We start from the raw sequence: 12641 nt of genomic DNA, 5'->3' as shown, positions 1-12641 counted from the left end.
ATATTTTTATTAGAAGGTAAAAGAGTCAAGCGATAAAGTTGATAATGTATTTGTAACTCAAAGACAAAGAAGACAAGCCTTGGTTCTTTGAAGCCGGACACATTTAGTTTAGATCCCTTTAACCAAAATTATATTTTACCCTGACACCCAAAAAAAAACAGTTGGTATAGAAAACAAACGAACAAGAAACTGATTTTAAATATTAAGCTTGCAAGAGATGTCTAAGAAGAAGACAAAGAGGAACATGAGTTACAAGAGTCACTGGCCATAACTGATGATATTATTCATGTTAGAAACAAACAGATCAGATTAGTGACCCATGTTCTTCTCACATGTTCCCACATCGTTTACCCGAGAATTCCTCTGTTCTTGCGCTTCTCTGCAATATATATATAGAAACCCTCAAGAACCCTATAATAGAGCATCTCAATCCAATTTAGAGTTCTGAAAAAGAAAACTAAAATTCATGGAAAGTTTAGATTCCGTCTTCATGTCTGCTCAAACTACACACCAACCAGTCCGATCTGTGAGTCTTCCTTCAAGAATCCATCCACTCTCTGTTAAACTCAGAGCAGCCTTGAACCGGCTCAGCATCTGGCGGAGGTCTTCTTCCTCAATCTCGGTTTCCGCTTCTTTTGGGTACGAGACTCTTCTCGTTGGACTCGTGAACCTAACGGAGTTCTACGGTTGCGTGCATGAGCTACTTGAGTCCTCTTACGTGAAACACACTCTTCTTCATCACCAGGAAGGAAAACTTCTAGCAGATTCTTTAGATGGATCTGTTGTGTTGCTCGACGTGTGTGAGGCCACAAGGGAGGTGATTGTCGTGATGAGAGAACACGTGGCGAATCTCAAATCTGCCGTTCGTAGGAAAGGTGGCGTTGTAGAGAAGGAAGTTAAAGCATACGTTAACTTCCGTAAGAAGGCAAAGAAACAAATCTCTAAACACATCAATGCACTTAAGAAAATGGAATCCAAAGGTATTCCAACCAACATAGATCAAGATTCAGCGATACCACCCACGAGTGTTCTGAGAGAGACAATCGAAATCACTGTCTCGATTTTCAGACATCTTTTGTTGTTCTTATCAGCAATACCGCCACCACCATCGCCGGCAAAAAAAATCAAGTCTACCATCGGATTTTTGTCGATTCCTTTTGTATCTTCATCATTGTCAGATAAATCTATGGATCTGATAAAGGAAATGAAGAGTCTTGATGATGTCTTTCTAGGAAGAAACTTTGTCGAAGTCGAGACAATGCAGAACGAGAAGATGAGGAGAGATGTTGTTGAAGATGGTTTTCGTGATCTGGAGGCAGAACTGGACTCTGTTTCCAAGTGTTTAGTTAAGAACAGGGTTTTGTTCCTTAACATCCTCAGTAACTGTTGAGACTAAGCTTTTTTTGTCAACAGATGTACAACTTTTTCCTCAAATTGTCGTTAAATAAAGACTACTCTTAAATAAAAGTGAAAAGTAAGAACAAGGAAACCAGAATCTCAAGGGTAATAGACAAGAAATTCGATTTGTCTCTGTGTACAATGAGGTTCTCAAGCTAAAAAGTCTCTGTCTGTCTTGAGTAACACAACTGATTCACTTTTAACCAACCAAGTTGGGATACTAAATCTGAGAATTGAGTTCCACGGGAGAAGATATAGGTAGTAGTTTTTTTGTTTTGTCTACCTAATCAAAGATAATGGATTATTGAGCTTACTTAATAATCCACACCCAAACGTCAATATATATGGAGCTTACTTGGCAAATGCACTGTATCACAATTCATAAGAAAGACCTAACAAGTAATTAAAAACACACACACAGCGAGGGTTGCATGTTGTATCACGATCTAAATTAAACACCAAAAGAGCTTGGTCAAGAGAGCTTTAGCTACCCCCTCCAAATTTAAGTACCTAGGCAAAAGGAACATTTCTCATAATCACATTCGGAGCCCGCTGGGCGGGCTTAACAATTAGTTTCCTTCCAGCCAATTCACTTCCATCAAGTTCCTTCACCCTCTCATCAACGTCATCTCCGATAATGGCAATAGAAGCATGGCTGTTATATAAAAGAAAAGAAGTTAGTAAAAAATTAAAGAAGCTAAGTTCTAGAAAGAAAGAAAGAAAGAAGGAAGCAAGCAACAAACAAACCTGTCGACAACATTGGTTTCAGGGTTTGTGTTAAGAAACACTCTAGCGATTACTCCACATGACTTGAAATGATTGTTCAACGCCTCCTTGATCTCATCCAAGGGAAGCGAATTGTTGAATCCCTCAACGTGAACATACCAACTACAATAATTCAATATACATATAGTATCAACGTACACATGATGATGAAGACGACGGCATTTTTAACATATTTACAAAAAGAAAAGAAAAAAGCATCAAATTTTACCCGTATTCTGGTTTCTCAAAGATGGCTCTTATTTTAGGATCACCCAAAAACACTCCCGTCCGGCGCTAAAGTAGAATAGATCTAATCAGATATATTTCTTAAATATGCAGAAAAAAAAAAATTGTGAAGAAACAATAAATCGAGAAACAGAGAGGCATAAGGAGAGGAAGATTACCCGATAGTCTACGGGGACGCGAGGTTTCAGGCTACCGAAGAGGGTACCGGGAGCTTTCAGGGGGCCGTTCGATTCCATGGAGAAGTCGAGAAGAATTGCAATAACTCTAGGGTTAAGATAATTTCTTCGTTTTAGGGTTTTCGGTTTTAGGGATTTCCGATGACTAGTCTCTAGGGATTAAGATAATTTTCTTAATCTTTTTCGAATTAGTATTTTAAAATTAGATTAGTATTATATATATATTAACAGTATATATATATTTTTTTTGTCAACCATTGGGCCACAACAGGCCGGCCCATTAGTCTAATTCCTACATTTGTAGGGAGCGGGACTCGATCCCGGCTGTGATGATGCCTTATGTATTCGTATGTATTAACAGTATTTTTATATTAGTAAAATCACATTTTAAATCTTCAAAGTGTAACTGAGTAGCACTTTCAAACTCCAGAGAATTTCACTAACACTATTAACCTTTAAAATGATTTTACTAACGCTTTGAACCTTCAAAATGATTTTACTAACACTTTAAACCTTCAAACTAACTTTCATGTTTGTACCGTCAAAAAAATAACAGAATAATAATATTCGTCAACACGAAATAGTTAAACTATGTTGGTTTAATTTTAATTTTAATTAGTTTTAGTTTATATAAAAAGAGAAAAATATAAATTTATATTCATCTTCATTGTAAACAAAACTTTTACAACATCACTCTTCATATTATTAATCTTTTTAATAAATGCATTTCCTCTGGATTCTGATTAAATCGATTGACTTCTCATTGGAAACCAATGAATCTTCTAAATATGTTGTCGTCTTAAATTTTAGATTTATCGAATGTTTTAAATTCTTCATTTTTTTTTGCTTTATGTATTTTTTTTGTTTTTTAACTTTTTTATCAACCGTAATAAATATTTAGATCAAACCAGCATAGTTTAACTATTTTATGTTGACGGATATTACTGTTCCATCATTTTTAATGGCGGTGCAAACAAGAATGTTAGATTTAAAGTTTAAAGCGTTAGTAAAATTATTTTAAAGGTTTATAGTGTTAGTCAAATAATCTCAAGGTTTAAAGTGCTACTCAGTGACACTTTGAAGGTTTAAAATGTGATTTTCCCTTTTTATATTTATTAGTTTGTTTAAATTTTTAATTTAAAATTTTGTTAAAACAGTTTTTTTATAACACATGACAAAAAATTTAATTGTTAAAATTGAAATGTGTTGCTATAGAGTTACAAATTTTGAAAACCAAAGTTTATATAATAACATAATATTGAATATGCTATCAAATCATTCATCAATTGAAAAACTTAAGAAATTTACATTAATTTATTATCTTAATTATCTTTTTTTTTTGTCAACCATTGAGCTATAATTGGCCGACCATTAGCCAAACTCCTACATTCGTAGGAAGCGGGACTCGATCCCTAGTGTGATGATGCTTTCTACAAATGGACTTACCTTCTGCAACTGCACTAAGGTCACTTTGCTATCTTAAACTTTTGCATACTAAGTCACTTCACTATCTTAAACCTTTGCATATCTTATTTTTTTATATTATGTTAATCACTAATGTTAATACATTAAACTTTTTTATACTTAAATTACTTTTCTGTATAAATTTAGTATTATAACCAAGCGTCGGTAGCTCAATTGGTAAAAATTCAAAGTCTAGAAGTCGCTGGTTCGAGAGACGAAGCTTGGAAAGAGATCATATAAAATGTTCTGGTCCATGATATGAGAGATGTACGAAAAAATCTAGTGAATTAAAATTACCAAAAAAACCAAATTTTCTTAAAATGGTAAGATAGATTGAAAATATAAATGTAATAAAAAATTATTGAAAATACTAAAAATCACCAAAAATCCAAAATTTCTTAAAACGTTAAGATAGATTGAAAATATTAATGTCAAAAAAGAACAATTAAAAATGTTTTATTTCTAATCTTCGGTAGTAGGTCCCCCTTTCCATTGACCAGCTATCTTTTGACGCGGGAGGACGTAAGAATTGAATAGTCAATAAGTCAACAAAGAATTGAGTACTTTAAAAATCTAATCCCATTTCGTTTACAAGTCATTGTGTGAGGTCTTGCATCCTCTGGTCATATTTGGTTTCAAAGTAAAGGTTTTTTTTTTCTTTTTTTTTTTTTTTTGGGATGTAGAGATGGGTTGGTGGTGGAGGATAAGGAAGAAGAAGCGAATATCAGCGAGAGGGGCGAAGTTGTTAGAAGATCTGATAGAATGTTGCGATGGCAAATCCAATCCCATCAAATTCTTCTCTTCTGATGAGATCCGCAAAGCCACCGACGATTTCAGCAAGTCTAGTCGTATTTCCAAAGTACTTGGTGGTTTCAGTGAGTATTCGATGCGATGGTATTCAGGTAAAATCGAGAACCACTGCAAAATACTCGTCCGTGACAAGGATATAAATGTAGATGAAGATATTTGCCGGGACATAGCAGTATCATCGATGGTGAGTGGTCACAAAAACTTTTTGAAATTTGTTGGATGTTGTCTGGAGTTTGAATTTCCAGTCATGGTTTATGGTGCTGTAAAGAAACATTACATCTTAGATATAAGTGAGCAGACGTGGAAAAGGAGAATGAAGATAGCAGAGGATATCGCCACTGCTTTAGCTTACCTTCACACTGCCTTCCCAAGGCCCTTCGTATATAGGTGTATGAGTCTTGATAATATTTTTCTGGATGAAGATGGTGACGCGAAGCTGACTGATTTCTCTTGCTGCGTCTCCATTCCAGAAGGAGAAACATCTGTACAGGTTGATAGAGTAGTGGGAGCATACTTGGACTATAAGTACATAATGTATGGCGTGGTCTCCGAGGAAACTGATGTCTTTGCCATTGGAATGTTAATGCTAAGGTTTCTAATGGGACAAAAAAGATTTTGGAATCGTGATGTTTGTGAAAAAGAAGAAGAAGCTTACGGTGAAGGGAATGATGATAATGACTCTGAAACCATGAGGAGTTCGGCTTATCCGTTTTATTTTAAATGGTTCAAATTCATGGAAAAGCAAAGAATAGAAGAGATTGCAGATCCAGAAATGACAGAAAAGATGGTGGGTAAAATTTCAGAACTAGAGCTTTGTCAAATGAAAGCTTTCCTAATGCTCTCACTGAGATGCGTCGGTCATAAAGGGGAAATTCCAACCATGGTGGAAGTTGCCAAAGAACTAAAGAAGATACAACAAACATCTCTTATTACCGACGAGTACTCCTCTTCTCCTTCAGGTGAAACTCCCCAATTGAACTCTCCCCAAGACGTTCCTTCGACAGTTCTCCTCGCAAACCAGACTACAAACACAAAGCCATTGCTTACATGTATTGCATGCCTTGAGGTATTTCACCAAATGTTTCAATGGGTTCTGTTGAGCTGGTTTCGGTTTCTCAGAAAAAAGCCAAGAATGTGCTGACAATATCTTCGATTCTTGCTTGTATTAAGACACTCCCTATTTAATTATCAAGCGCATATCTTTTCCTTGTTTACTTTTACGTCCCTTTAGTACTTGTATCTGTGTGTTTTTGGTTTTGATCCATCCGTCTGTTTTCGTTATTGATACATATATATCTTCTAAGGGAAATAACCTCCCAAGTCAATAACACAAAGTCGTATAAAAACTACTATGTTCTAAAGTTTACGTAGTTTCAGAGGTTTGAATGCAGAGAACTATGCTTAATGGGCAAATGAGTTAACAAATCGGAAAAAAACATGGTTCATTGATGTAAGTAATATATATGGCCCTGTTCGTTTGTTAATCGCAGCGACCAACATTAGCGACACAAAATATAACGGAAAAACAGAAGGAGAGATGGAGATTAGATGAGTGGAGAGTCGCTACAATAGATCTGAAGTGAGAGAAAAAAAAACAGAATTACAGTCGCTAGAATTTCCAGCGTCTGCGGAATCAGTCGCCGCGACAGATCTTGGTAAGATAAGAAGGGGAAAGTCTGGAGGGATTGTGGTTTTCACATATCATGTACACTCCAGACGCTTGTATAGGAAGCAGCTTTTTTTTTTTTTTGTCTACCTACTACTAATCAATGATTATTGAGCTTAATTAAACATCCACACACAAACTGTCATATACATATGGGGAGCTTAAATTAAGCTCCAGACAAATACATAATAAAAGAAATTAAGATATTGTTATTGTAGAACACACGATCTGAAAGAGCGAACGAGCGAGCTTTTCTAGTCCTCCGATCCAAATTTATGTACCTGGGAAACGTTTGACTTTAACAACTAGTTTCCTTCCACCCAGTTCACTTCCATTAAGTTCCAACACATACTCAGCAGCGTCATCTCCGACCATGACAATAGTAGCATGGCTGTTTAAAAACAAAGAAACAGGAACACAGGTGTTGAGAACATCGGTTTTAGGGTCACAAAGAAATTAAGAAAGAAGCCACAAACAAACCTGTTGAGAACATCGGTTTTAGGGTCTTTGTCGTCAAGGAAAACTTTAACGATTCCTCCACATAACCAGAAATGATTGGTCAAAGCTTCCCTGATCTCATCCTCAGGAAGCGAAGTGTCGAATCCCTCAACATCAACAACCCAACTACAATAATTCAATATATATATCATCAACGTACACATGCATGATAATTAACGAAGATAGAACACGTGTCTGGAAAAACAATTTTACCTGCGTCGTGGTTTCTCGAAGAAGGCTCTTACTTCAGGTTTAGAATCAAACAGATACCCCTTCTAAAGTACAAAAGATGATGATCTAATCAGATGTATTTCTTAAATATGTACGTAGAAAAATTTGTGAAGAAACCAACCATTAATCGAGAAAACAGAGAGCCATAATTAAAAGGAGAGGAAGATTACCCTATAGTTGGAATATGTCGGTTGACCAAACGATTCATTTGAGAAGGATTTCATTTACCCGTAGGATCTGATCTGATCTGATCTGATGATAATTTCTACGTCTTAAGGGGTTTCAGTTTTAGACCGAGGAGAACAGAGGACGAAGATATTTATATTATTGCTTTAGGGTTAAAACTGTCTTTTCCGGCTTGGCTTTTTTTTTTCTTTTTTATTGTCTGCATTGTCTAAAATGTATTAATATCTTGAATTTTTTTTAAAAAAAATTTCGACCATAAGTTATATTTTAAAAAATTAATATGCGATAAATTATAATAATTATTGTTATTAAAGTAATTCAAAACATCATTATTGTTTAATATCTTAAAATGATTAATTAATGCATTAATCCTTATATCAGTTTATATCTATAAAAAGTTACATAAACTATATGAAAGTTACAAAATACAATAAATACATAATAATATATTTTAATATTTATTATGTTTTTATTTGTTATTAGTCATTTATTACAATACTAATAATATTATGGAAGTTACAAAAGTGTTAACGTATAATAAAAATAAATAATTTTAATTAAATAAAATTTAGTATTTTAAATATGTATATGATTATCTATATGAGAGATAAAACTGTCCTTTCCAGCTTGGTTCTTTTTTTTTTTTTGTCAGCATTGACTCCCGTGTGCAGTCCACGTGGTCAAGTCTGAGTTTTTTCTCCTTTTTCTTTTTGGGTCGAAGTCTCTGATTTGGTGTGAGTGTTATTGACCTCCTTGTGCAGTCCATATTACTCAAAATACAAAAGGTGGCAAATAGATCGTTTATTACTCTCCTTGAGTGAGGGCTGTTAGCTCTTGAGAATCCATTTCAAATATTATAAAATTATATATCCTATTTGGAAGCATAATTATATTTATAAAATTATATCTATGTATATATATATATATGTTATTTGAATACCATGAATGATATTTGAATCCCCTCTATATGGATTACCATTTTCTTTCTCATGCGGTTGAGATTAAGGGGTTTTACTTGCAAATCCTAAGTTGATGTTCAGATCTAATATCTCTTTTGATCGGCTTTTTTTAGTAATTACATCGAGGCCAAAATAGTTCATTGCCAAATGTTAGCTAAAGCAGGCAAGCAATTGATTCAGCTTTCTCTTTGAAATCTTACTGAGTTTTCTTTAAAATTGTGCTAATTTTGGTCTGTTTTTTTAACAAGCACTTATAATTGATAGTGATAGAGATCAAATTTTGGTCTGTCTTGGTGAACTTGTAGCACTGGTTGCCAGCAATACTCTAGATGTTCCTACAGATTCAGATGATTTTCTCATGAACATTAAAGCAGCCCTTTGCAAATCAATTGGTGATTCTTCTAAGAAATTTCAGAGAGCAAGTAGCGTTATTGACCTATGTGCTACTGTTACTAGGCTCTGGTGTCGTAAGTTTACTGTTACCAGCGTTATTGACTTTGTCAAAATCAGATTTTTCATATTTTTATTGCTTTATTATTTTTAACAGTCAATAACATAGGCAGCGTTATTGACCTATGTGCTATTGTTACTAGGCTCTAGTGTCGTAAGTGTATTGATGAAATCCTTGTCAAAATCAGATATTTTCATACTTTTATTGCTTTATTATTTTCAGACTTCTTATTTATAAAGATTTTTGAAGAATTCAACAAAATCATTAAAAGTGAATAAGTGAAAGATTGTTAAAAATTGCTAGTGAGTTAAGAGTTTTGTTGATTATTTTTCTAAAATCTTGAAAAGTGCTCCAAATAATCCCTATATTTTTGTGATACTTTCCATGACTTTAATTTGGAAAGAAAGTGTCTAAAATCATGAACAAATAACATAATAATTGAATGCATTGTATCAAATTTATATCTTACTTAATATTTTAAAAAACTAAAAATCAATAAAACATAATTCTCAAAGAAAAAACTGAAAACTAATTTTATCTCATATTTGAAAAGTAACAATATCTTTAAAATATTTGTTTCATATTTTATAATCTCATACGTAATAATTTTACTACTTGTCAAACTAGTTTTAAATAAAACTATACTAACATTATCATAAATTAATCAAAAACTCAAAGATGTTATTATGAGAATTTTTTTTTTTTACCTTCTTCTTACCGCCGTCTTTTTCTCTATCATAGACGACCGTCGATATGGTAGGATTCGGCAACTCATTGGCGACAATGGTAGGATTCGGCAACTCACCGGTGGCGGTGGTAGGATTCGGCAACTCACCAGTGGCGGTGGTAGGATTCGGCGGCGGTGCAACTCCTCTTGTGTCTTCCATCGTATTTTTTTGTGACAAGTGTGTATTATGAGAAATTTTTTTGTCTATGTAAAGGTGAATATCTACAATCCTTTGTCTTTTAGGATTAATAATTGACAGTATAAGTTATTTAATTATTTAATTATAGTAATTAATTGTATAATTTTCTTAATTATTTTTCTTATAGAATTAGTAATTTAAAATTAGAATTAGTATTATTTATATATATATTAAATATATTTTTATTTTTATTAGATTGTTTTAAATTTTAATTTATTATAATTTAAAATTTTGTTAAAACAAAGTTTTGTATAACACATGACAAAATCTTTAATTATTAAAATTGAAATGTGTCGCGATCATATGATTTACTAACTTTGAAAAATAAAATTTATGTAATAACATAATATTGAATACGCTATCAAACTATTCACCAATTGAAAAACTTAAGAAATTTACATTAGTTTCTTATTTTAATTATCTTATTTTTCTTATATTATGCTAATCACTTTTCTGTATTAATTTATTTTTAATAGTAAAAACATTTGCATACTTTATATAGTAAAAACATTTGCATACTTTAATCACTTTTCTGTATTAATTTATTTTTACTATATGATTATAATAATAATAATTCTAATTAAATTGAAAATATTTTCCTTATTAATTGCAAATATTTTCCTTATTAATTGCAAATATTTTACTTATTAATTGCACATATTTTCCTATTAATATTATTAATTTAATAGATAAATTTTCTATTAGAATTAGTGATGTAATAGATTACTTTTGGTTTTATATACTTTTCAAAAGTATTAATTGTAATCCTTTTCTTTTTAAATTTTCTTAGAATTACTAAATAAATTTTCTTTTCATACATGTCCAAATATTATCAATAGACTATACAGTATTGATTCAACTAGCTGTGAGGAACAAGTCTTTAGTCGTTCCTAGTTATACGCCTAATCTCCAAATGACTCAGTCTGTTTCACTTCTCTTAGCTTATGTAGAGCAGGTAGGTTTGTAATTTCTCTTGTGTTGTTAATTATACTTATATATGTACTTTTTAACTAGAACTTGTCTTTGAAGTTGGACCGCGATATTACTCGTTATGTTGAGTGTCAAGTCAGACTTAATGTTTGTCCCTTGGAGACTTAATTCTTTTTCTTATAGAATTAGTACTTTAAAATTAGAATTAGTATTATAAATATATATATATTAACTATATGTTTAATTTATTAGATTGTTTAAATTTTTAATTTCTTATAATTTAAAATTTGTAAAAACAAAGTTTTTATATAACACATGACAAAATCTTTAATTATTAAAATTAAAATGTGTCGTGATCACATGTGTTACTAACTTTGAACACCAAAGTTTATATAATAACATAATAATATTGAGTACGCTATCAAATTATTCACCGATTGAAAAAACTTAAGAAATTTACATTAATTTCTTATCTTAATTATCTTATTTTTTATATTATGTTAATCACTCATTTTAATACATTAAACCTTTGCATACTTTAATTATTTTTCTGTATAAATTTACTTTTACTATATGATTATAATAAATAATAATTGCAATTAAATTGAAAATAGTTTCCTTATAAATTGCAAATATTTTCCTTATAAATTGTACATATTTTTCTATTGAAATTAGTAGTTTAATAGATAATTTTTCTATTAAAATTAATGATATAATAGATTAATTTTGGTTTTATATACTTTTCAAAAGTATTAGTTGTAACCCTTTTATTTTAAAGATTTTTTAATTTTCTTAAAATAATTAAATAAAAATTATTTTCACACATGTCCAAATATTATCGATAGACTTGTCATATGTTGCGATTATATGAATTACTAATTTTGAAAACTAAGATTTATATAATAAGATACTTATATATGTGCTTTTTAACTAGAACATGTCTTTGCAGTTGGACCGCGATATTACTCATTATGTTGAGTGTCAAGTCAGACTTAATGTTCGTCCCTTGGGGACTTGTGATTTGGCTGGAAGTTATCTACCGATATACAGGTCTTTTGTTGCACAAGCTCTTGCTTTTACCAGACCTATGAGAAACAGGTTTGTTCATAGTATTTGTATTGATTACATTATCTTCTTTTAAGACTTATGCCTAAACTATGTTTTTTTCTTCCTCTATGTAGCATTGACGCTGTTACTGACCGGAACTTTGTGTTGGAATTGTTATGTAACAATTCAACACAGCTATTCATGTGGCAAGAGTTGCTGGGCTTCAGAGATTTGTAGTTTCATTAATCCGAGCTGTTCTCTCTCAACCGGATGGTGTCTATTGAAACATAATTATCCGCACCCTATGGATATTGTCCTAAGAAAGGTTGATAAAGTCAAAGGGTGCCAGAACTTTTGCTTAGGCTCTGATTGACAGAGACATTAAACTCTTTAAAATTTATTTGTTTATGTAAAGGTGAATATCTATAATCCTTTTTCTTTTAGGATTAATAATTGACAGGGTAATTTATTTAATTATGGTATTATAGTAATTAATTGTATAATTTTCTTAATTCTTTTTCTTAGGCCATCTGCATTGGCAGAACAGTTTGGATGTTCTTAGTCCAATAAAATGATAAATATATTGAACAATGTCCATATTGGTTCTTGATGTATAACTGATTTTGACTCAGTTCTAAGCTGACGTGACAAGCTGTGAATGGATACAATTTTTTGCAAACAATTTTTCACAAATTAAAATAGGATTTGATTGAGAATATATGGAATAAATTTGGACATTAAACTATGTATTAATTAAATAAAATGTTTGTGTGCTTTAATTAAGTAATATGTTTGTTTGTTTTTTTTTTTATCTTTAATGTTTTTTCTGTTTCATAAAAATTTGGTATTGTATTTTGAATTTTAGTAAAAGTTTTATAAGTTTGCAAT

At 31.6% G+C, this 12641-nt stretch overlaps 4 protein-coding genes and 1 long non-coding RNA gene across 5 annotated transcripts; 3 read left to right on the top strand and 2 right to left on the bottom strand.

The window, feature by feature from the left end:
* The first annotated feature begins 355 nt into the window (after nucleotides 1-355).
* Nucleotides 356-1501, top strand: LOC104729636 (uncharacterized). Its single transcript, XM_010448595.3, has one exon. It carries the CDS (start codon nucleotides 467-469, stop codon nucleotides 1388-1390), a length of 924 nt encoding a protein of 307 aa, XP_010446897.1. The 5' UTR covers nucleotides 356-466; the 3' UTR covers nucleotides 1391-1501.
* An 89-nt stretch (nucleotides 1502-1590) lies between these two features.
* LOC104729635 (nucleolin 2-like) lies at nucleotides 1591-2775 on the bottom strand. The gene is made up of 4 exons (XM_010448594.3): nucleotides 2568-2775; nucleotides 2393-2457; nucleotides 2146-2286; nucleotides 1591-2053 (listed from the first exon to the last, which is right to left on the bottom strand). Exons 1-4 carry the CDS (start codon nucleotides 2643-2645, stop codon nucleotides 1909-1911), a joined length of 429 nt encoding a protein of 142 aa, XP_010446896.1. The 5' UTR covers nucleotides 2646-2775; the 3' UTR covers nucleotides 1591-1908.
* A 1855-nt stretch (nucleotides 2776-4630) lies between these two features.
* LOC104729634 (inactive serine/threonine-protein kinase ZRK12) lies at nucleotides 4631-6073 on the top strand. Its single transcript, XM_010448593.2, has one exon. It carries the CDS (start codon nucleotides 4735-4737, stop codon nucleotides 5998-6000), a length of 1266 nt encoding a protein of 421 aa, XP_010446895.1. The 5' UTR covers nucleotides 4631-4734; the 3' UTR covers nucleotides 6001-6073.
* A 559-nt stretch (nucleotides 6074-6632) lies between these two features.
* Nucleotides 6633-7563, bottom strand: LOC104729633 (nucleolin 2-like). The gene is made up of 4 exons (XM_010448592.3): nucleotides 7425-7563; nucleotides 7237-7298; nucleotides 7006-7149; nucleotides 6633-6916 (listed from the first exon to the last, which is right to left on the bottom strand). The coding sequence occupies exons 1-4, from the start codon at nucleotides 7476-7478 to the stop codon at nucleotides 6799-6801; spliced, it is 378 nt and encodes a 125-aa protein (XP_010446894.1). The 5' UTR covers nucleotides 7479-7563; the 3' UTR covers nucleotides 6633-6798.
* Nucleotides 7564-8515: 952 nt separating this feature from the next.
* LOC147930117 (uncharacterized) lies at nucleotides 8516-9850 on the top strand. The gene is made up of 2 exons (XR_015573644.1): nucleotides 8516-8866; nucleotides 9592-9850. It is a non-coding gene; the product is annotated as an uncharacterized LOC147930117 (long non-coding RNA).
* Nucleotides 9851-12641: the final 2791 nt, after the last annotated feature.

Source organism: Camelina sativa, chromosome 12 (genome assembly GCF_030686135.1).
Source record: "Camelina sativa cultivar CO46 ecotype springtype chromosome 12, ASM3068613v1".
NCBI classification, from domain to species: domain Eukaryota; kingdom Viridiplantae; phylum Streptophyta; class Magnoliopsida; order Brassicales; family Brassicaceae; genus Camelina; species Camelina sativa.
Note: the sequence above shows the minus strand (reverse complement) of the source record. Positions and strands in the feature narration are given on the sequence as shown.

What these genes read in the sequence shown, in the direction of transcription:
- LOC104729634 (XM_010448593.2), top strand. Translation starts at nt 4,735, where the DNA reads ATGGGTTGGTGGTGGAGGATAAGGAAGAAGAAGCGAATATCAGCGAGA.
- LOC104729636 (XM_010448595.3), top strand. Translation starts at nt 467, where the DNA reads ATGGAAAGTTTAGATTCCGTCTTCATGTCTGCTCAAACTACACACCAA.
- LOC104729635 (XM_010448594.3), bottom strand. Translation starts at nt 2,645, where the DNA reads ATGGAATCGAACGGCCCCCTGAAAGCTCCCGGTACCCTCTTCGGTAGC. An exon ending in GCGTCCCCGTAGACTATCGG is followed by an intron (nt 2,458 to 2,567) that starts GTAATCTTCCTC and finishes ATTCTACTTTAG; the next exon opens with CGCCGGACGGGAGTGTTTTT. An exon ending in GAAACCAATGTTGTCGACAG is followed by an intron (nt 2,054 to 2,145) that starts GTTTGTTTGTTG and finishes TTTATATAACAG; the next exon opens with CCATGCTTCTATTGCCATTA.
- LOC104729633 (XM_010448592.3), bottom strand. Translation starts at nt 7,478, where the DNA reads ATGAAATCCTTCTCAAATGAATCGTTTGGTCAACCGACATATTCCAAC. An exon ending in CGACATATTCCAACTATAGG is followed by an intron (nt 7,299 to 7,424) that starts GTAATCTTCCTC and finishes TTTGTACTTTAG; the next exon opens with AAGGGGTATCTGTTTGATTC. An exon ending in TTCGAGAAACCACGACGCAG is followed by an intron (nt 7,150 to 7,236) that starts GTAAAATTGTTT and finishes GAATTATTGTAG; the next exon opens with TTGGGTTGTTGATGTTGAGG.